The 23,304-nt window shown below is 52.7% G+C and overlaps 1 protein-coding gene across 1 annotated transcript; it reads right to left on the bottom strand.

Annotated features, from left to right (window-relative positions):
* Window positions 1-356: 356 nt before the first annotated feature.
* LOC119459352 (uncharacterized) lies at window positions 357-4,102 on the bottom strand. Its single transcript, XM_037721156.1, has 4 exons — window positions 3,255-4,102; window positions 2,440-3,162; window positions 1,603-2,398; window positions 357-1,487 (listed from the first exon to the last, which is right to left on the bottom strand). The coding sequence occupies exons 1-4, from the start codon at window positions 4,100-4,102 to the stop codon at window positions 357-359; spliced, it is 3,498 nt and encodes a 1,165-aa protein (XP_037577084.1).
* Window positions 4,103-23,304: the final 19,202 nt, after the last annotated feature.

Here is a 23,304-nt window from a genome sequence, read left to right as displayed (position 1 = left end):
TGAACGGAGAAATGACGGTGGTCTTGTATTAGATATAAGCACTTCCCCAGGCAAGCGAACGCAGGCGCGCACGATGAAGCGAGCGAACGGCGGGGAACGCTTCGACGAGAAAGGAGACAATGGCCGACCGACTAGCGGGCTGTGGTTACCGATTCGTTGGCGTACTGGCCTTTCTTAGTGGTTCTTAAAGTGAAGAGAAGAGAATAAGTACAGCGCCGTAACTGCCTCTCGCGAGAGGGCACCTCAACAGCGCTGTACGGGTAGGGGGTGAGGGGAGATAGTAGAGAGTGGGTGCAGTATAGAAAGAGAGAAAAATAAGGCCGAGCGGTAAGTCATGAAAGCGAAGGTGGCACGACTCACAGTCGCGAGCACAGGTTGATGTCCTCCAAGAAGTCCAGTAGCGCCGAGAAGGCGCGCCTGGCGATGGAGGAAGATACCGCCGGAAACAAGAGCCCCTGCGTGGTGTCGCACGGCAGCCCCAGGCGACGGTAGGCAGCGACGAGCACGGCACGCTCGATCGCTTGCGCGGGGCAACGTAAAAGCACATGGTCGAGCGTCTCAACGTCGGCGCATCCACCGCAGAGCCGCGAACCGCAACCCGTCAACCGGTTCATTCTGTCCGCGGTACGGCAGCAGCCGATGCGGAGACGCAGGAGCAGAGCACGATCATGTCGGCTCAAGCCCCTGCGTGGCAGCAGCTTAGGGGGACTGCCGCCGGCGACGCGAGGATCCGGGTGGCGTGTCTGCAGGTAGCCGGCCACGGAGTGGTGGGCAACGTCGAAGGCCGTCACCGCGAGCGACCTGGGCATCGCCGCGGTATGGGCCTCCATTGCGAGCCGGTCCGCTTCCTCGTTTCCGTGCAGGCCAACATGGGAATGTACCCACTGGAAGACGAGGTCGCATCCCAGCTCGCATACGCCGTCCAGCTTACGATGGAGCTGCTGGATCATGGGGGAGCCGTGGTCATCTCTGGCCAGCATGGAGAGGGCCGCCCTTGAGTCGGTGAGGATGGCCGCTCGTGAGACCCGCTTCCGATACAGCAGCTCGGCCGCCAGATGGATGGCTGCAAGCTCGGCATGCGTGGACGAGACAGCGGACAACACGCGGCACTGCATTTGAACCGAGAGCTCAGGGGCGACACAGGCAGCCGAAGCCGCGCCGTCCCGCAGCACCGAGCCGTCCGTGTAAACAAGCACACGGCCGGCGAGATGCTCATCGATGACGGCAGCCGTCTCCTGTCGCAGGGCACAGGCGGCGGTGTTGCGCTTATCTCGCACGCCAGGCACGGTGGTGCGGATGTCGAGGCGGCGACGGCGATGCGGAGGGGGCGGGTGCCATGCACACGATGGGCCAGGGCCAACCAAGGTGGTGAATTCGGCGACGCGTCGCCCCATGCAGGAGTTGGGTAAGGGAGTGAAGTCGGTGCACCAGCAGCCGCCCATGCGGCGATCGGTGCATGCGCTCGATGTGGTTGAGCGCCCTCCCCTCTGCACGCAGAGAGACGGGGGTCTCGCCCGCCTCGGCAAGAGTGGCGCCACCTTGCGACGAGTATGGAAGGCACAGGAGCTGTCTGACGACGACTCGATTATCCGCGTCCAGTGCCCTCCACTTCGATGGGTGAAGCTCAGCAAGTGGCAGGCCGTACAGGACTCTCGCCGAGGCCACCGCGTTGTACATCCGCAGGGCGAGGGACGGCGAGCAGCCCTGGCCGCGGGCCATGAGAGAGCGCGCCGCGCCCGCCACCTGCCTGGACCCCTTGCGAAGAGCAGCAACCGCAGGCTGCCAGCTGAGTCGGTGGTCGATGAGGAGGCCGAGGTAGCGCACTCGCCTTCGCCACGGGAGAGCCGCGCCACGGAGGGAGAGGCACGGGATCTCAAGGCGGCCCCCGTAGCGAGGGTGCACTAGGAGCGCCTCAGTCTTTGCTGCCGACAGGGTGAGGCCGATGCCGCTGATGTACGCGTCGACCGCGTCGAGCGCGGACTGCACACACTCGCGCACCACATAGCCCCTCCCCGTGGGGCCCGAGGCGAACAGTGCGATGTCGTCCGCGTACACCGCGAAGCGGACCTCGTACGCCGGCAGCTGGGGTATGTAGTCACCGATGCGCGCGAGCGCGAGGTTAAACAGGAACGGGCTCAGCACACTGCCCTGAGGCACACCAGTTGTGACGGCACGCGGCTTGCTGAGCACTCCCCCCACTCGCACACGCATCGTACGGCCACTGAGGAACTCCCCCACATAGTCGAGCATCCTCCCGGTGACTCCCATGGCACTGAGCGCATCGAGGATGGTGTCGTGCGGCAGCTGGTCGAATGCGCTCACCACGTCGAGGAGGATCAGGTAGCTCGCGTCGCCGCGGTGCTTGGCCTCCTCGGGTGACGAGATGACATCGGCCTCCCTAGGGAGTCAGCGGCGGCTCGGAGTCGACGGAAACCGGACTGCTGGGCCGCCAAGATGTCCAGTGCCGCAGCTATCCACTCGAGGCGCCGCAGCGCCATCGCCTCGAGCACCTTGCCCGCGGCAGATGTGAGCAACACCGGCCGGTATGAGGCAGGGTTGCTTGATGGTTTGCCGTTTTTGAGTAACGGCACAACCACTGCCTCATTCCATTCCCTCGGGATGCGGCCAGTCCGCCAGACCTGGTTGCAGGCGTCCAGCAGGAGGTGAAGCTGGCCGCTGTCAAAGTTCCGCAGCATCTGGTACGTGATGCCGTCGGAACCAGGGGCAGAACGGCGCCTCCTTGACGCGAGCACCGCGCGCAGCTCACCGATGGAAAAGTCAGCTGCGCACAGTGCGTCAACATCAGCCAGGGTGCCGGCTGTCGGAAAGTAGCGCCGCGGGGCCATGAGCTCTCGCCGGGGGTGGTGCTGCGGCTGCAGGATCTCTGTTGACCTCGCTGAGACCCCCGGTGGTGGGCAGAATGTGGTCGCGAGCAGCTCGGCGAGCTGCGCGTTCGTGATTCCGCGTGTCACCGCGATGGAAAGTGCGGGGCAGCGCGGCACTCGGGGGCGCAGGATGGCGCCCAGGATGCGCCACGGGCGCGAGCGAGCGCCCGCATCGTCAAGCGAGTAGCACAGGCTGGACCAGCTCGCGCTGCGGCGTTGCCTCGCGTGGCGACGGCAGGCCGCGTCCAAGCGGTTATACACCGTCCAGTGCTCTCGCCTGCCGGAGCGTATAGCCTTATGTTCTGCCCTTCGACGCGCAGCTCGTAAGTTGAGCTGCTTTATTTCCGGCACGGGCACACCAGCAGGCACCACGCAGCGGGCGCACACTCGGCAATGTGCCGGAAGAGGCCGCCCTCCGAGACTGGCACTGTAGCACACAGTTCCCGAAATCGCGGCCAATTCACCACACTGTAGCTTCTCGTCGGGAGGTGGGCGGCGGTGTGAGGCACGAGGAAGATCGGGTAGTGGTCAGACCCCCGCATGTCGGGGCTGCGCCGCCAGATGTAGTGGCAGCGCTCCGACACCAGCGAGAGATCTATCGCACTCCCCGCACAGCCGCGGCGAGCGAACGTGGCACTACCGATGTTGGCGACGAGCAGGCCAGCCCGCAGCAGCACGTCCAGCAATCGGCGGCCGTTGTCGTCGTCGCGGCTGGAGCCCCACGCAGTGTGATGCGAGTTGAAGTCCCCGCACATCACCAAGTCACCACCAACACGATCGGCCAGACGGCCCACGAGCTCAGTGTCCCAGCGCCTACCGGGCCGAACGTAAACACTGGCAACGCTTGTGTCGGTGGGGCCCACGCGCACGGTCACCGCCACGCACTCGAAAAACCCGCATGACAAGTCGTCCACGCCCACCACGGCCTGGGCGAGGTCGGCACGCACGTAGAGTGATGCGCGCGACCGGCCGGCCGGGTGTGAGGGATCAGCACACGGACTAGCCGTGCATGACGCCTGCTGGCAGCTGGTGGCGCTATGGTACGCCACGAGGCCCGGCAGGTTGAGCTCTGCCGCGCGCACGTACGTTTCCTGCAGAGCAAGAACGTCGCACTCGTCGAGGAGAGCCCCATCTGCGAGCTCAGGATGACGGCGGCGCATCGAACGCACGTTCCACTGAACGATGCGCGGCCGCTGTTCCCTGGGCGTACTAGCCATGCTGAACCAGGGCGTCATGCATTGCCAGTGCCGCCACACACATGTGACGCGCCAGCGAGTCGGCGGGGGCCAGCTCGAGGAGGGAGCGAAGTGCCGAGGCGAGCGCCGTCACCACTAGCTCGGTTGTGGCCGGTGGCGAAGCTCCGGGGGGCTGCGCCGGGTTGTCGTCGGTGGCGGGCGGTTCGCCCGCGTCGCCTCTGGTACTGCTGCCCGCTTGAGTTCCGCCCGTGAGGGCCGCGGAATATGACAGTCCCGGCTGCGGGATGTTGCTTGGGTGAGGGCGCTGCCGTAGCGCCGCTGCCCCGCGCAAGCTCCAGCGCTTGTTTGCGCGTGATGCGCGGCTTGGAGTTGGCGTGAGCGGCAGCCACCCTCCTTTCTAGCTGCCACTGGGGACAGCGCGGCTCCGTTGCGGCGTGCGGGCCCCCGCAGTGGAGACACCGATGTCTCTCCACAGTGCAGGCGCTCGTTGGGTGCCGGCCGGCGCACTGCAAGCAGCGGGGGTCGCGCGAGCATGTCACAGTCGCGTGGCCGAAGAGGCCGCATCTGCCACACTGCAGTGGTCGAGGCAGCCGCGGTCGCACGGCGCGCCGCCGGCGAAATAGCAGGACTTCCTCGGGGACACTGCTGCCGGCGAATCGCAGCGTCACGACGTCACCGCTCCTTGTGACCGCCACCACAGGAACAGACGACTCGAGGCCCTCGTAGATGGTAGCTCCATCGAAGGTGGGGTCCACATCAAAGAGTGTGCCTGTGCACGTGTTCAAGAAGAGGGCCTTTGCCCTCACGCGCACATCACAGATGACGCGGACCGCCAGCAGAGCCGTGAGGTCCTCGCCCGGGAGCGTGTCCACTGCCACGACGTTCCTCCGGAGGTTTGGGCGGACCCGATGCGCGCCGGGCACTCCGGAAATGAACGCCGCGATGGCGTCGCCCTGTGCTCCGTTACCGGCCGGGGGCCCGGAAGGTCCCGCTCGCCGCGGCCCGGCCCCGCCGGAAGCAGCAGGCTGCTCATGATGATAAGTGGTTCTTGAGGGAAAGGGAAAGGTTGGCGCTATCTTCTGCAGCCCTTGAGGGAGCACGGCTCAGCAGGCTGCTCACGAGCGCGGTGGGCGCCTTTCTTCTTTCCCTTCTTTTTCTTGTTCTCCTGGCTGGGCGCGTCACCGACAGGAACGAGAGGGGGTCGAGGGGAGAGGGCTTGCAGTGAGGAGACCGGTTGGACGAGTTTGGCGCTGCTGCTCTCCTGGGCCTCGTCGCCCGCGTGGCCGTCGTCTGCTACCGGAGCCGGCGAAGCCAGCAGCAGTTCAGGGGAGAGGGAGGCGGCCCGTGGAGAGGGAACCTCGTTTGCGGGCGCGGAGATTGTGTCCTCCCTTGCCTCACCGCCCTCGCCGCTGTCGTCTGCTACTGCTCCCGGCGAGGCGAGCGGCGGCCGAGGAGGAGCATCCTGCTCATGCGCAGGAGTGACGCAGCTCGGCACGGTGACATGGCCCTCGACGACGTCATCCCCCGCGAGCAGCGTCTCCGCGGTGCCCTCCGCCAGCGACTGGGGGGGGGTAAGTGGTTCTTGAGGGAAAGGGAAAGGTTGGCGCTATCTTCTGCAGCCCTTGAGGGAGCGCGGCTAAGCGCCAACGGGGAGGGGTAAGTGGGAGCGAAAGAAGGGATAGAGTGGAGACGCCATGGCTGGGCGAAGCAAAACCGGCAGGCATAGGCGGCACGTATCAGGCCGAGATGGAAGGCCTTGGTGTGCTGCAGAGTCTGCAGGGGTGTTGTGCCAGGCCGGTCAGGCCCGGGGTGGAGTGGGAGGCCGTGAGGCGTTCCCGCTTGTAGAAATGTCCTTAGAGGCGTGCGGAGAGCCCTGACGAGTCAAGGAACTCCACGACGCCTCGAAGTGCAGAAAGGTGGTGTCGGCCGGGGAAGAGGAGATCTTCCTCCTTGCCACAGGGGAGGCCCAGGCGGCGGAACTCCTGCAGGAGTGGGCCCCGCTGCTGGAGGTACGCCGGGCAGGCCAGCAGGAGATGTTCGATCGTCTCCGGCTCCCCGCAGGAGCTGCAGGCCGGGGACGTCGCTCGTCCCAGTCGGTAGCTGCGTGCTGCCGTCCAGCTGCAGCCGATGCGGAGCCGGAGAAGGAGCGAGGTCTCCCTGCGAGCCAGGCCTCGCTGGGGGAGTGGTCGTGGGGGGCATCCCAGTGCCACCCGTTTGTCTGGGTGGTGGGTCGCCAGGTGTCGCCGCAGCCTCAGTCCTGTGAAGTCGCCCTCCGTCACGGCCCGACTGAGGGGCACAGTGGAGTGGTGGGCGTCCTTCGCCAGGGTGTCGGCTGCCTCGTTGCCCGGGATCCCTACGTGGGCGGGGATCCAGTGCAGGGACACCGGGTGGCCTGCGTCCTGCAGCGCTGTCAGCCGGGTAGACAGCAGTGCGACTCCAAGGCTGGCGCTTTCTGGCCTCTGCAGGCCGAGGAGGGCTGCCCTGGAGTCGCAGAGGATGGCCGCTGGTACCCCAGGAAGCTCCTCAGAGAGTAGGTCGACGGCCAGGTGGAGGCCTGCCACCTCCGCTGCAGTCGAGCTGGCGTGTCTGGGCAGTCGACACTGCCTGCTCTTCTGCAGGGCTGGTGCCGTGCAGGCCGCCGTGGCAGAGCCGGTGTCCGGTACCACCGAACCGTCGACGTACACCAGGAGGTGGTCTCCGAGGGTCTCGTCCAGGAGGCAGGCGGCCGTCTGCTGCAGGGCGCAAGCGGGTGAGCGCCTCTTCGAAATCCCGGGCAGCTCCGTGGCGATGGGGACAGGAGGCCTCTGCGGTGGGGGCAGCTGTACCGCATTCGGCGGTGGGTTGCCAACCACCTCCTCGTAGAGGCGGCACAGCTGACCCATCCGTGAGGAAGGCCGGGACTGGAGGCGACGCAGCAGGCCTCTGCCATCAGGAGCATGGTGGAGGCGGTCGACGTGCCTCAGCCCCTGCTGCAGGAAGAGGAGCGACAGGGGCCATGCTCCAGCCTCCGCAAGGGTAGCGGCAATCTGGGAGCTCCGGGGGACGCCCAGGCAGAGTCGGATGGCCGCCCGGTGCTGCAGCTCCAACTTTTCGAGGCGGCGTGGCGGCAGCGCCACCAGCGGGAGGGCGTACCGCAGGCGTGATGTGGCCGCCGCCTCGTAGAGCCGCAGGGCCCACTTCACCGAGCAGCCCTCTCCATGGGCAAGGAGCTGCGACACGGCCTTGCGGACCCTGATGGTCTGGGTCTGCATGGCCCCGACTGCCGGTAGCCAGGTTAGCCGGTGGGCGACTGGGGCTCCGGGGAATGGTGGGAGCTGGTCTCTCCCGCGTCGGGCGAGCTTGAGCGGCTGCTGCTGGCCGAGCTGCTCAAGGTGGAGCCTTCGCCAGTGTCATCCCCGAGGGTGCCGCTGGTGTCGACTCCACGGGACGAAGACCCGCTGTCGGCGGCAAGCTCGGTGGATGACGAGCAGGAGTCGGAGCCGCTCGTGTCGGAGAGGCTCGTGTCCGAGCTTGACTCCTCGGTGCTCGGCTCCGAAGGTGGCGACTCCGTCGCGTTCCCCGCATGGCAGCTCACGTAAGGTGGCGGGCACCGTGAAAGAGGCGCCAGCAGGAGGAAGGAGACCACCGGAGTCGTGATCATGCCGGCCCCGGGTGGGGGAGATGGGGCCACGTGGTCTTCCTGTGCGCTGTCATGAGGGGCCGTCATGGCGTCGTGTTCTGGGCGGCCGCGTCGACCGCGCTGGGAAGGTGGTGCCGCGGCGTTCCGGATCGTCGCGGATCTCAGGTAGCGCGGCGACAGTCCTTCCCTTGGCTGGAGAGCCATCAAGGCAAAGGCATGCCGAAGTGCCTACTCCCTCGGGAGCCCTAAAAAGGGCTACGCTCAAGAGCGCTGACTTGGGAGCAGGACACAAGCGGACATGGTGAGGCTTAATCTTGACGACTCAGGAGCAGAGAAACGTGTCGACCCGCGCCCCGCTCTCGCGCGCACTCCTGGCGTACTGGCCTAGCTGAGTGGCTTGGCAGAGGCTAGGGTGTCGACTGCGCCAGATAAGAGGGCTGGACGTGAAGGCTACGGGCGTCAGCGCGGCATGGAAACTCGAGACGAGACTTCTTGAATAGAACGCGTTTATGTCACCGCTCAACTGAAACACGACCGCCCGCGTCGGCGGCGGGAACAAGTGAGCGAGAGCGAGCGTAAGAGCCCGGCCTCGCTTGGGCCTGGTGTCATGCGGGCGTAAAGGAGGCGTCGCAGGTGGCACTAGTGATCAGTTAAGCTAATACTAGCATTAACATATACGGGCGCTCACAATGGTCCCAACTGTACGCGGCGCCGCCCGCACCATCCTGAACTTGTGCATGTTGTGCGCATGAAGCCGTATGGAGCGAATGATTATGCGAGAGATCCTCACTTCCCCAAGTGACATTTTTGGTCTAGCATCGGGGCGACGCTCCTTTAGGGAGGGACAAATGACACGTGTGCTCTCGGCAGACGACAACGACGATGGGGCATCAACGGACTCCGTCTAGTGGGTCAGTGGGAGGTGCCTCCATAGTGACCAGGTTGGATTCGGTGGCTTGTCGTCCTTCGTTCCCCTGCGTTTGATCGCTGTTTATAGTAGCATCTGCTTTGGGACCTTGGGTCAAGTATCGGGTGGTATTTTCTTTGTTCACATTGTTATTTTACGTTACTATTCTTCTCTACGTGTTAACAATTCTTATGTGTTTTTAAGTTAGTCAGCCCTACTTGATGTCTGTCTCATCACCTGGCCTCGGGGCTTCCCAGTGGTCAGCCTGGGGAGCTAGCGCTTGAGTTTTTTCTCCGCAGTGGAACCGGCAACGTTCCCGTGGCCATGGTGCCTACCGACGAGGGTATAATCAATATAAAGAACCCGAAGACGATTCAGGTGGAATTGCAGAAGGCGTCAACTCACTTCCGACAGATCACTGAGGTCCGCCAGTTCGGCAGGGGAGGTATATTATGTTGCTCGCCATACCACAACTGTGCCAAGGAACTGCTCAATTGCTCAACATTCGCTTCACATCCGCTGAGATGTCTCGTCCCACCGCATCTCGCATGCTCTATAGGCACTGAACGAGGTGTAGACGTGAGTTTGACACCTGAAGAAATTTTAGAGGTGTTTTCGGTGGCTGGTGCCATCTCTGTTTACCGGTGTAGCCGACTAATTGACAATAAGAAGACTCCGACTGAGTCACTGATAGTTACATGTGCTGGGACGATGCGTCCAACAGAAATCAAGGTCTGGCCCCTAATTTACAAGGTTGAAGCTTTGGCTCCACGTATTCTACAATGCGCCAACAGTTGGCGATTCGGTCACAACGTGAGGGGCTCCACGCTGATCTGCTCCACGCTGCCGTAATTGCGGTGACAACCACAATTTTACTGATTGCTCATCCGAAGAAGATAAATGCTTTCTCTGTAGTGGTGGTCACCACGCTAACTACTCGAACTGTCCTGCGAGAACACAGGAACTTCAAATTATGGAAGTAATTGAAAGGAGACGTTGCTCACGCCGTGATAATGTTGCTGGGGTCCAGGGAAGATCTAAGGGATATGCAGGAGTGACAGCCCGTCAACAAATGGTTGCAGACTCAACTCTTTCCGATGCTATTGCGATAGCTATCAAAAAAGCACTCTCAAAAGCTATGGAACCACTAACATAAAACCTGTCGGAGACTTTAGCTCATGTGATGAGATCAGAAATGATTCAGCTTTTCAGTTCTGTAGCGAGTCCTAACACTAGCTCACAGATTCCTACAAATCCCATTACACCGAACGCTGGGCAAGTAATAGATCCCTCGCCAGTCATTGCAGAAAGCACTAAAAATACAAGACCAACTTCAACTCAGCAGACTGACAACGGATGCTTCTATGAATCAGTGTCGGAAAACAACCAGGAAGTAAAAATGGATCTTCCGACGCTTAAACGCACAAGATCACCTAATGATAATTCATCCACCCCTGTCCCGCTCTCCAAAACAAAAAAAAATTGCCGCGTATCTGCGTGCTTCGCTGCAAATGTCGTCGAGAGATGATAGTCTTCTGCCGGCCGTACTACATGAGTGCTGGTCTGATCCGCAGCCACCCGTGATGCTGTTCTCGTACCATTTCCGTCCTGGTATGATAAATGCAATGGAGGTTTGTTTGAACAGATTTCATTTTACCGCATTATTCCATCAAGCGGCCATTTATGTTTTGCCCTGCCTCAGACAGCGCTTCCTTTATCTTGAATCGGCCGCATCTGGCTGGCATTGATAAAATTGAGGAGGCGCTGCGTGAGACATGGACGCCATCTGGCAATACATCGGGAAACATGAGCTTGTGCAGAGGGTTTCCTTCCTCCATGGCAGAGGGCGCTCGTCGGCGCGCAGTCGGGGAACGTCGTTCGTCGGCGCGCATAGCATGGCATTTTCAGCGCAGCTTAAGAAACTAAGGTCTTTAGAGTTACGTATCTATGTATTTTCTATTAAAGGAACACACCTCCTAATACTTACCTAGTGATGTTGCGCCTCAGATATGCGTACTATTTACTTTGTGATCGATAACGTTCACAAGTATGAGCAGCCGTACCAGTTTAAGTAGTGTGGGCGGTAAGCAAGTGGTCCAACTTTGGCCGGGTGGCTGAATCGGGTGACAGACAGACAAACAGAAACAGACAGACAGACAGACCAAATTTTCAGCGTTTAAGTTCCCCAAGAAAGACTATCGTCTTTAAAACTGTTAAAGATAATATTTCAAGGTCCGATGCTAACCCCAATTTTTCAAGTTCTATCCATCAATCAAAACCCGCTAAGCACGGTAAAGACAGTCTTTCGAAGAAAGATTTTTTAAAGGACAGTATCTTAGAGCAGGTGCTGTCTAAAGTATTGTAATGAAGAAAAATACGCACCTACGCTCGTGCGCTCGGACTGCGGGCGCGCACAGAGAGAGGAAGACGACGAGGCAGAAGATAGAACAGCCGGCCCAGTAAACGGGTGCTGTGTCTCTGTCTCCTCTCATTCATTTACAATGGCGCTGTCTACAAATAACCTGCCTTAAGGCGTTTACACGTTAAGTGTTCCTCGCACGGTTCCTCGGCGTGCCGGGTACCTCCTTCCCAGGAACGCCGTCCACGCTTCCTTCGGTATGGAGCCCGCCACCCTACCACCGTCGCAAGTACCCACTGCACCGTCTGGGGATGGCGTCGAAGCCTCCTCGGCGGCTCTCGGACAGGGATATACCGATGCCCTCGTCCACGCCATCGCCGAGCTGACACAACAGCTACAGAGTATGACGACCGCCTTCGCATCCTTCAGCGGTTGCGTCCTTCCTGGGAACGCCGTCCACGCTTCCCTGAAGCCGGCGTTCGTGGACATTCTGACGTTTCGCGGCTTTCAAGACGACGTCTTCCTATGGGTCCGAAACATCAATGCCCTGGGTGATCGCCATGTCTGGCCAGATCACACAAGATGGCTGGTTGCCCCGAAACGACTCTGCGGTGCCGCCAAGGCATGGGAGAACTACGCAGGCATTAAACTTGGGTCGTGGCCTGAATAGAGTGCAGCTCTGATCGCTGCTTTCGGCCCGCTCACCTATGCCTGCGTTGAGCCCGGCCAGCAGTGTTGTACGGCCGGAGCTCCTCAGGAGCACCACTTTGACGCACCAGTCGTGCCCAGTAACGCCTCGCCAGGGAGGCCCGCAGGCTTCCCCGCCGCAGAAGCCGGCTCCCCGAGTGTCGTCGCTGGCCCCATCGCAGACGATGGGAAGCGTACGGCGGCTACCGCTTCGGCTTCGAGTCACCACCGAGCGGCATATCCCAAACCAGCATCATTGGCTCCACCACAACCTCTCAACACGCAGCGAGTCACCGCTGCTACTTTCACGCGGCAGTCTACGCCGGCTGAGCTGCTGCGACGAAAACCGTGCATAGCTCAGAATCCGCAGCATCTTGCTGCTGAAGCTGCACCCGGGAAGGTTTTGGCAGATTGCTCCGCCCCCTACCCCGCTGTAGACCCAGAACGAGAGCCATTTGTACCACCATGGCTTCTCGACTCTGCGGCGGCTTCCGACACCGTATCATCGCTTTCAGAGACCAAGACCACTTTCGGTCCAAAGCATTCAGTGCAACGGCTCTCAACCACTTCAACGCAGGGGCGCATGGAGGCGCCGACGCTACCACTCCGAGAGTCCGACCAGTCCACGGATCATGGCAGGGAGATGCTTCCTGACTCGTCGGAGCCACATCTCTGCATGTCTACGCAGCCGTTGGCCGAGTTGGGGGGCATTATCATCAAAGACCTGCCCGCACGCGATAGACGCACAAGACGCGCGGGACCGCGGACGAGACGCACGAAAGACCAGTCGCGCATTGGTCGCGGTTTTTCTTCGGTCGCGGCTGATTCGAGTACAACGGCGGGCGTCGATCAGCTTGCGGCAGCGTTGCGAGGGGCCACGTCACGGCTGAGCAGAGCAGCTGCTCATCGTGCAGGATCTCCAGCCCTACGTGCCCAACTGCGACAGGATGGTCGTCGACGAGACGTGCGACCAGAGCGCAACAGTCAGTGCCGACCCCCCGAGGAGGTGGTTGCGCGCTGGAGGGTCTCAGCGACGACTACTTCCGACGATGACTATGCAGTGATTTTCCAGCATCAGCGCGCCCTCACAACCGCCAGAGCTGTCTTCAGCAGCGTGGCCGAGTGTAATGAAGAATAATACGCACCTAGGCTCGGGCACTCGGACTGCGGGCGCGCACAGAGAGAGGAAGACGACGAGGCAGAAGATAGAACAGTTGGCCCAGTAAACGGGTGCTCTTTCTCTGTCTCCTCTCATTCCTTTACAGTATGCATTAATTCGTCATAGGTGTTTTAAAGGTATCACAGTGGAACGGCCGTTCCATTATTTCTGCAGCCACAGATCTAGTATATTTTTGTTCTCAATTTTCTCCCGACATTATTCTTTTGCAGGAGACTTGGCTCTCACATTGCCAAGATTTCCACATAAGAAACTACCGTTTATTTCGATTGGACCCTCCATCGAGAGGCGGAGGATTCGCTTTCCTGATAGCAAATAAAGCATGTCACAAAGCAACAATATCATATCAGTAATGTCTACGGAGTGCGAGATACTAGCAATAGATGTAACTATTCCTGGTTGTTCTCCGTTTTCTTTAGTTAATACATATTTTCGCGCAGGTGTTCAAGATATTCGATACCTTGATACCGTTGTCAAATCTTGTAGGAAAGAAATTGTGTAGCGGGAGACTTTAATTCGCATAATGTGGCTTGGGGTTTCAGAACCGACTCAGGTGGAAAAAGATTATCGTACTGGGCAATTAATCAAAATTTTTGTTGCTTAAACACGAAAGCAGTTGCGTTTATTCAAGGACATTATAAATCAGCATTGTATCTAACATTTGCCAGTTCGGGGATGTCCGTCACTTCCTGGTCTACAGTCGACTCTGCCTCAAACAGTGACCATCTACCCATGAGGTTTGATATTGTGTGCCCTCTTACTTCTTTAGAGTCTCCGGCGCGAATTTTTGTCAATTACCAGAAATTCCAGAGTGTATTAAAAGCGACCCTCAACTCCCAGATAACGGTGCCGGATGACATCAAAGCCATGAGTCTTTACGCGGTATTAAATAGTTCATATAAAAGGTCTCAGTTCAATATTAACAAAGATAAACGTACTCACTCTCCTTGGTGGAATTCGGAGTGCACGCGGGATTATAGACGACGAAAAGCCGCTTGGAAAAAACTACAATCAGTCTCCGAGTAACTGGAGTGATTATAAGTTTGCAGCTGCCACATTCAAGAGAACAGTATCGAATGCCAAAGACGAATATGATAAAAAAAACATCATGAATTCCTCTCTAAGCCTAACAACAAAAAAGCACTGTTCAGGTACCTTCGGTATAGAAAGTTCATACCGACACCAGCGAATACTACATCGATAATTCTTTCACCACGCGAGATATCTGCTTCATTAGAATTCATAGGAAAGGGAATAGCGCAACGCTTAACATCACGTTTGTCGAATGGACAATTAAGGCCTTCCATCGCGGATGACTTTGTGGAAGTCACAGTGCCAGAGCTTTCCAATATCGTTAGATCTTTGCCTGCCTCAGCACCAGGTCCTGATGGCATTTACAATGCCATGCTAAAAATTTTGTTTGCAATGTCTCCTGAGTAAATTCTAAACACAGTGAAATATTCTCTAAAAAATGCTCGGATTCCTCAAGAATGGAGGACAGCCAAAATAATTCCGCTACTTATAAAACAAGGAGCTGGCTACAATCTTGACAATATTCGACCTATTTCTCTTACCTCAAATATGATAAAACTTATTGAAAGAATTCTATATGATCGCATGATGAATCATATACGTAAAAATTCGTTACTGAGTCCAAGTCAAATAGGTTTCCGGCCTGGTCTCTCCATTTGGTGTGCGCATGTAGACTTGTAAAGCCGTATCCAACTTGCTAGAAATAGAAAAGAATTGAGTGCTTTAGTGACTCTTGACGTGGCGAAAGCTTATGACAGTGTCGAGTACCCACTACTACTGGACAGATTACAGTCCTACAATTTTCCGAGATATTTAACGACATGGATTTTTGCATTTCTAAGAAACAGAACATTTTATTGTTTTCCAAACGGCTTTTTTTAACAAAATTCGATCAGACAAGAGAGGTGCCCCAGGGGGCTGTTCTGTTTCCTGTCCTATTTAACCTGTTGATGAGTTCAATTCCACTGAGCCGGGAAGTTCAACTCTATGTCTATGCAGACGACATCACATTTTTCGCGACAGCAAGAGACATCAATTCCCTTCACCTGTCCTTGGAAACGTACCTAAGTATGCTAGAGACGTGGCTTCACACTCTTCACCTGTCTCTAAACGTGAACAAAAGTGCAGTCCTTGTCTTTCCGCTTTCCGGGCTGATAAATTTATCATTAGTATATGATCAGAGAACAATTCCACAAGTAGAGTCGCTTAAGTACCTGGGTATCACATATGATGAAAAACTTAGCTGGCGTTCTCACATAGAAAATATTGCAACGAAAGCGACACGAGCTGTAGGTTTATTACGTAGAATCAGTAGCCGGCGTTCTGGTATGCGAAGTGACACATTAATTATGATCTACCGTATGTATCTACGACCGATTCTATAATTTGGATGTGTTTTGTTTTCCTGAAGTGCAAAATATAAAATAAGACCACTTGTTCTTTTAGAGAGAGAAGCTCTTCGAATATGTTTAGGCCTGCCTGAATTCGTTGCTAATAATGTGTTATACCAGGAAGCGCGCTTACCTTCTCTTCACACGAGATTCTGTATGCTTACGGTTCAAACCTACTTAAGGGCTTATGAATCTCCTCTTAGACGTGCAGAATATATATTTATTAGTGAACCAAATTCATTTTTTGAGATCACGTGGCCACGGTTACATACCCCACAGGTTGTATTTGTGCAGGCACAATAAGCACCTGTAAAAGTTCGCATTAAGGAACTCATTCCGTTTGATAGGTCCACATTGTCCTTTAAAATAGAATTTGCGGACATTTTCCACAATAACGCAAAACTGCTGCCACCAACATATTTGAATGCCCTTTTGCAAGATTATTTGGCCCTTTTCCCAAAAAAATGTAATAGCGACTGATGCTTCCTCGTGTGAAGAGAAGTCAGGCGTGGGAATATACTCACCATCCCTCGATTGGTCTTTTTCACTTCGCCTGCCAGATTACACATCACTTTTTCAGGCCGAACTTCTGTCAATAATTCTTGCATTAGGAAAGTTACCGCTACATGTTACAAAAGTTGTTATTGTCACAGATTCCCTTTCTGTATGCAGCGCGCTTAACGCATCTACAAATTTGACAGCTTTAAACACGTTTTATACATTAGCTCCTACCCACTTAAAGTTAGTTCATTTAGTATGGGTGCCAGACCGCCGAGACATCCAACTTAATGAAATAAGTGATTCTTTAGCGCGAGCTTCTTTAAAGGGTCCGGCGATATCTGTGCTGCCGGCAACTGCGTATATCACTGCAACCAGATATAGGCAACTTTCTTTGACTGAAGACAAGAAAAGCCTCGCATTAGCAAAATCAACAGACTTTATACATCTAAATTATTCTTGGAATCGACAGTGGTGTCCTAACCGGCAATTCGAAGCAACATTTACAAGACTGCGTTGCCGTATTCCACAACTAAATTTTTACTTGCACAGACGTGGCCTGGCGGCATCCCCATTATGCTACCTCTGCAATGAACCAGAATCTATCGATCACTTTTTATTATCGTGTCGGCGGTTTTCTAATCATCGACAACGATGTTTGGAAATCCCACTTCATAATCTAGGACTGCCGTTAAGCAGTTCAGTTGTACTCTCACTTGGAGCCACGGTGTTAGTATATAGCCACGGGAATGTTCGCCGAGCCATTTATAATTTAATATTTAAAAAGATTGCCTTATAACATTTACCCATTTTTACATGATTGATTTATTTATACTTCAATAAATTATAGATTTAGCAAATTCAAAAGGTAAAGTCACAAAACCACAATTATATTATTGTCGGTATTATTGTTATTATTCAAAATCTAATATTCAAATATTCAAACGTATATCCATTGCTGTATTTGATTTATTATTAAATTCATATTACTATTCCTATTCAGGCAAGGCTGACTAACTTAGTATAGACTACTTAATTTTTTCAGGACGATAGTCTTTCTTGGGGAACTTAAACGCTGAAAATTTGGTCTGTCTGTCTGTCTGTCTGTCTGTCTTTCTGTTTGTCTGTCTCTCAATCGATTCAGCCACCCGGCAAAAGTTGGACCACTTGCTTACCGCACACACTACTTAAACTGGTACGGCTGTTCATACTTGTGAACGTTATCGATCAAAAAGTAAATATTACCCATATCTGAGGCGCAACATCACTAGGTAAGTATTAGGAGGTGTGTTCCTTTAATAGAAAATACATAGATACGTAACTCTAAAGACCCTAGTTTCTTAAGCTGCACTGAAAATGCCATGCTATGCGCGCCGACGAACGACGTCTGCCACGAAGGGAGGGAACCCTCTGCCCATACAAAAATACTTCCTTACTTTCTTTAGAACTCTTACCAACTTTCTATCAACTTTAGTAACACTCTATGTACTTTTACTTTCTATTAACACATCTTACAAGAAAGTTGGTAGGATCTGTCTTTACTTCGGTTTGAAGAAAGTTTGTTTAAAGAAAGTTTAAAGAAAATTGTTAGGCTCTGTTTTAACTTTCGTTTGTAGGAAGTTTTTCAAAGAAAGTTGGTAGGCTCTGTTTTTACTTCGTTGAAAGAAAGTTTCTTTAAAGAAAGTTTTAAAAAAGTTGGTAGGCTGTGTTTTAACTTTTGTTTGTACGAAGTTTGTTCAAAGAAAGCTTTAAAAAAGTTAGTAGGCTCTGTTTTTATTTTCGTTTGAAGAAAGCTTGTTTAAAGCATCATTAAAGAAAGTTGATAGGCTCCGTTCTTGTTTTCGCTTGAAGCAAGTTCGTTTGAAGAAAGTTTAAAGAAAGTTTAAGGAAAGTTGGTAGGCTCTGTCTTTACTTTTGTGTAAAGAAAATTATAACAATTGTATTTGTTTCATTCATTTGCTCATTTAACACTGCAATAAAGAAGCATAACATGCAATATCGGTAATACAATAATTAGTACGAATAAACTAAGTGTCATACTGATAATTGCTTCCTGCAGTTTAAGAGAAAGCGAGGAGACAGAATAATTTTTGTTATTACGCAAGCATATATAATTAGCAGTAGCTAATGTAAAATATCTTAGCTTGCCCTAGTGAAATTGTATATAACGTTTTCCTACTTCAAAAAAAAGGTAGTTGTACACTGTCTGGTACTCGACCCCAGGACTTCTGCGTGTGAGGCAGAGACGCTACCACTACTCCACGTATTATAGTAGCACGAGCAGGAACTATACAATGCCTAGACTTCTTGACATGTCGTAAGGCCATTTATTTGTTTTCACGACGCTTACCTTTTTTCGGAATTCAGATTCTTAAGAAACCTTTCCTTTACGAGTTTATGCAAACTATACACAAAACTTTCGCAAATGCAGTACCTGCGGTCACTGTTAATAGAGCCTTTCTTTTCAAAACTGCGGGTGATTGTTGTGTTGACATACTGGCGGGATTCGTACGGCAGCAAGGATTCCGTAAATGCTTGCTTGGGCACAGAAGTGAATAATTTACGATTGTCAGTTTACTGAGTAGTCAGTTGTGTACCTGGCATGGTCGTATCTGTTTGTTTGCGCTTGCGTGCAAGCAGTACGCCTGTTGCACTTCAGCCGAAGCTTCAGCTGCTGTAGAACGCCAGCAATCGCCACGTTTTGTTACCTTTATTCCTGACGCTAAAAGGAAATATCGTCTCATCAATTCAAGATGAAGGCACATATTCTCGAAAACACTACACTTGAGGCCATAATTAACGTGTATATGGGCGGTGACCACGGATATCTGCTCGGTAAGTGTCATATTAGCCCGTAGGCCGTCCGTCATTTCAAGCAGACGGAGCCGAACGGGCGGCGGGTGGATTGGCTCATGCTTCAGCTACGACTTCCCTTGAGTGACAAATGCGAATCTCGAAGGCTATGCTCCTGAAGCGATGCGAATCAAGGAGGCAGGTTCCTTTTCGTTAACCGCAGTGTGGCGCTGCTGCAGTGTTTTGTTGCCAGAGGTTGAAAGGCACGGTTATAAAATTGAAAGGGCAGTTCTTGCAGTAAACAGGGAAATTTGGACTCTAGCTAAAGCAATGAATTTTACGGCTATTAACATCAACCGAGAAGTGCACCGAGCAGGCCGCGAAGGCGCTTTTGTGCGTGACGGGATACATTTTAGTGAAAGTGTAGCAACACCGGTCGGCAGTCAATTCGCGGCACGAGCTGTAGCTTTTTTAGGCGGGCCCCAGGCAATCAGGAAGCAGGATTGAGTATTGAACATAGCGAAACACCAGTAAAGGGCAGAATTAGGCGACCAGGAGTCAGGAAAAGACGCAGAAAGGATAAGAATAGAGAAGGTAAAATTTGCTACATTAACATGCAGGGTGGTCGTAAGCAGGAAAAATGGCTGTAAATTCAAACGCAACTGAATGATGAAGCGATTAGCGTGTACGCCTTGACCGAAACGCATCTACGAGATTTGGAGCAGCCGCCTGTTATTGACAACTTTGTATGGGAAGGGTGCAACAGAATGACCGGGTCAAGGAAAGGCGGAGGCGTAGGCGTATTAATTAGGCGAGGTCTGAAGTGGCGAAGGGTAAACGAGACATGTAAAGAGCATTTATGGATTAGTGGTACATGGCAAGGTAAAAAGACGTGGCTGGGAGTAGCTTACCTATGGACAGGTAGTCATAGCAGGGAAAAAAATAAGGAATTGGTCGATTGCATTAGAAGCGATATTAATGAGTTCAGTAACTCGGGCCAGGTGATATTAGTGGGAGATATGAACGCGCACATGGACGATTTAGACGGATATACTGATTACAACGGCTCTCTAGTGCTGGATTTGTATGATGAACAGAACCTTATAGTAGTTAACAGGGAGAATAAGTGTCATGGACAGGTAACGTGGCAATGCGGAAACAGGCAGTCATGTATCGACTACGCCTTAGTCTCAGAAATGGTCTACGAACAACTGGACCAAATGATAATAGACGAAAATGGAAAAAATAGCCTAGGAAGCGATCATAAACGTTTAGCATTAAAGTTTGGGAGAGATACCAGCGCAGAATGTATCGGCATCTAAGTGCCGAGTGAAACGCCGGGACAGCAGTAGAAGAGTGAACGACGTTGTTTATTGAATGCGGTTAATATACTACTGCAGGGAGAGGGAAAAGGGGGTGTGTTCGTTGATAAAGACATGGGTGTTGGTTTGGCTTCCATCAACAATAACTTGTGCGCATGCAGAAGCGCGCACACGTGCGGACACGATACACAGAACATGAACCAATAGCCTCGGAGTTTTTAAAAATGAATGACGAGCAAATAACAGAGATCACAAACAACATAGAGAAGAAAATTGAGGCTTTTCCTACAGCAGTCTGGGAATATAAGGAACTGGTGGAGGTTATGCAGCATGAAATAAGGCGGACACGGCAATACAATTGTTGGATTGGAAAGAGGAAACCACGTAAGTGGTGGAACAAGGAAATTAAACAAGCTATAGAGGAGCGTAAAGAGGCATCTAGGGTTCATCGACAAGCCAAAAAGTTGGGATTACAAGAAGAAGAGGTGCTCCTTAGATGGAATACATACAGAGAAAAGAAAAGGGTTGCGAGTGAGCTCTTGCAAGAGAAAATTAAATGCGCAATTGAACGTTGGGTGCATAACATTCACAAAAGAGACAAAGGCGCCCCAAAAAGATTCTGGAACCATATAAAAGCACTCGGAGCTCCAACTAGAAACTCGCAAATGGCTATAAGGGATGAAGACGGTAACATCTACGAAGGCGATGATGCGCTGCGGTACATCACAGACGTTATCAGGCATAACTTCGGTACGAGAAAAAGCGTAGTTCAGACAACAGATCCAGCAACAACAGAGAGGCTTGAGAGATCAAAATTCAGCATAGAAAGCTTTTATTGGAAAAAGGCAGCAGAAAATGTCCCTAACAACACGGCAGCAGGACCCGATGAAATCCCAATACAGCTAATCAAAAACCTCGGTCCAAAAAGCAAGGCACTGCTGACTAATGCCATAGAGCAAGTGATTAGAACAAAGAATATTCCCGTTGGATGGCGTGAAAGCAAGATGAATCTCATCTACAAAGGCAAAGGAGATAAGGATAAGACGAGCTCGTACAGGCCAGTTACAGTAACGTCGGTGATATATAGAATGGCAATGCAAGCCATAAAATTAGAACTGTCGAAGTGGGTGGAGGAAAACGGTGTATTGGGGGAACTACAGAATGGGTTCAGGCCAGGCAGACGCTTAGAAGACAATATGTTTGTACTAACTCAGTGCATAGAGATTTCAGTAGCTCAGAAAAGACCTTTATGGGTAGCATTTCTAGATATTAAAGGAGCTTATGACAACGTAGACAGGGAATTGTTGTGGGATATTCTTCAATACGAAGGCATAGATGACGATTTCGTGGAGCTGCTGAGGGAGATATATCGAGACAACCAAGTACAAGTGGCATGGGAAGGCCGAAAAGGAAATGAAATGGTGGGAATTCACCAAGGATTGAAGCAAGGATGCCCTCTGTCACCATTGTTGTTCACGCTTTACGTCAAGGGCATAGAAAGACGACTGGAAAACAGCGAATTAGGTTTTGATTTATCCTACATGCGTATTGGACAAATGGTGCAACAGAAGGTCCCTGGACTGATGTACGCAGACGACATTGTGCTACTAGCGGACAATAAAAAAGATTTACAGATACTTGCGAATATCTGTGGGAACGCAGCGACAAATCTAGGCCTTAAGTTTAGCACAGAGAAATCAGGGATTATGATCTTTAATGAACACACGAGTAACTTCATGGTGTCAATTCAACAGCAAGTAATACCCATAGTGAAGCAATATAAGTACCTCGGCGTACATATAAACGAAGGAAAGAATTACTCAAACAACCACCAAGATAATCTGAAAATAAAGGGGAAGCGGAATGCAGCATTAATGAAACACAGAGCACTGTGGGGCCACAATAAGTATGAGGTGGTGCGTGGAATCTGGAAAGGAGTAATGGTGCCAGCGCTAACATTCGCAAATGCCATTATATGCTTAAAATCGGATATATTGGCGGGTTTGGAAGTTAACCAAAGATCAGTAGGCCGGTTGGCTTTGGGAGCACACGGTAATACGACAAATGAGGCAGTGCATGGTGACATGGGTTGGGCCTCTTTTGAAGTCAGAGAAGCACAAAGCAAAATTAGTTTTGAAGAAAGGCTCAGGAACATGGATGAAAATAAATGGGCGGCTAAAGTGCACAAGTATCTCTACATGAAAAGCGTGGACACAGAATGGAGGAAGAGGTCAAGGAAGTTAGCAACCAAGTACAGGATAATCGAAACTGTAAATAGACAACCAGGGGTCATCAGAAAGAAAGTGAGAGAAATAGAGACCGTGAATTGGATGCAAAGAATGGAAACGAAAAGGACAATGGAGATTTACAAGAATGAGAAGAAAGAAATTAGAAGGGAAAATCTGTACGATAACACAAAGGGCAGTGCCTTGCTATTTGAGGCTCGAGCCGGTTGCCTAAGGACGAAAACATATCGGAACAAATATTCGGAACTAGATGAGACATGTGTATGCTGCAGTAAAGATCCAGAGACCACTCAGCACATCCTAATGGAATGCGACGGGATCCACCCAGCGAGAACCGTAGGTGACGTGCAACTTCCCAGAAGCGCTTGGGTTTAAAGTGGAAGGAAACATAAACAGATCAGCCGTAGAGATCAGCAAGAGACGATTAGAGTACTGGTGGAAAAAAAGCAGGGAAAAGATGGATACGACCTGATCTCTTAAAATCATAGGCAGCGGTACAAGCTAAATTTTTGAAAAAGAAAGATAATGAGAGGGTATACAAAAATGCTAGATAAAGAACAGGTGTAGTATACCTGATTAAATCAAGCAGGCTAGGTGACTATTTGTCGCCACCCGTTTCAAAGGGGATGCCAATAAATCATCATCATCATCATCGTTGCCAATTAATCCAATCCAATCCAAGTTGCTGTAGTGCATGGACCACGTTGGCTGTGCGCGAGTGCTCGTTGCAGTGAGGTGGTAGTTGAATTTTATATTAGAAGTGCCTAGGCAAAATTTGCTTCTTATCGTGTGCATTAACCATCGCACGACCTCTGGACTCGTGAAATGTCGTGTGTTTCGTGCGATACGCCAGTGTCAACAGTGTCTTACTGCGCCCGTCCAAGCTGCCTTTGTTCCCGCCTGCCTGCGCTCTCTCGTGAAAAGCCTGGTACTGGGGCTTCATCTCAGTGTATGGAAGAATTTGTTGTAGGTTGTGCATTCGTGGTGCTGTAGTTCATCGGCAGCTCTACAGTGTTTGCGCCCGAAAGAGAGTTGGTGCCACGGTACCCGTAAGACGAAAGAGCGTTTGTTGACTACGTCTTGAAAGGTAAGCAAGTTTGGCGCTTGTGCGCGTTGTTGTAGCTTATGGTTCATGTAATGAGCTTTGTGTAACAAGAGCAGAGCGCATTCTGAGCGTTAGTTGTCCATGCTT

Source organism: Dermacentor silvarum, chromosome 7 (genome assembly GCF_013339745.2).
Source record: "Dermacentor silvarum isolate Dsil-2018 chromosome 7, BIME_Dsil_1.4, whole genome shotgun sequence".
Lineage (NCBI taxonomy): Eukaryota > Metazoa > Arthropoda > Arachnida > Ixodida > Ixodidae > Dermacentor > Dermacentor silvarum.
The sequence above is the reverse complement of the archived record's forward strand: the minus strand, read 5'-3'. Positions and strand labels throughout refer to the sequence as shown.

Coding starts and splice junctions, on each gene's coding strand:
- LOC119459352 (XM_037721156.1), bottom strand. CDS start 4,102: ATGGCTAGTACGCCCAGGGAACAGCGGCCGCGCATCGTTCAGTGGAAC. Junction 3,163..3,254: donor GAGTGTGCGCCCGCTGCGTG/GTGCCTGCTGGT, acceptor ACGCTCCGGCAG/GCGAGAGCACTGGACGGTGT. Junction 1,488..1,602: donor TTCACCCATCGAAGTGGAGG/GCACTGGACGCG, acceptor CTCTGCGTGCAG/AGGGGAGGGCGCTCAACCAC.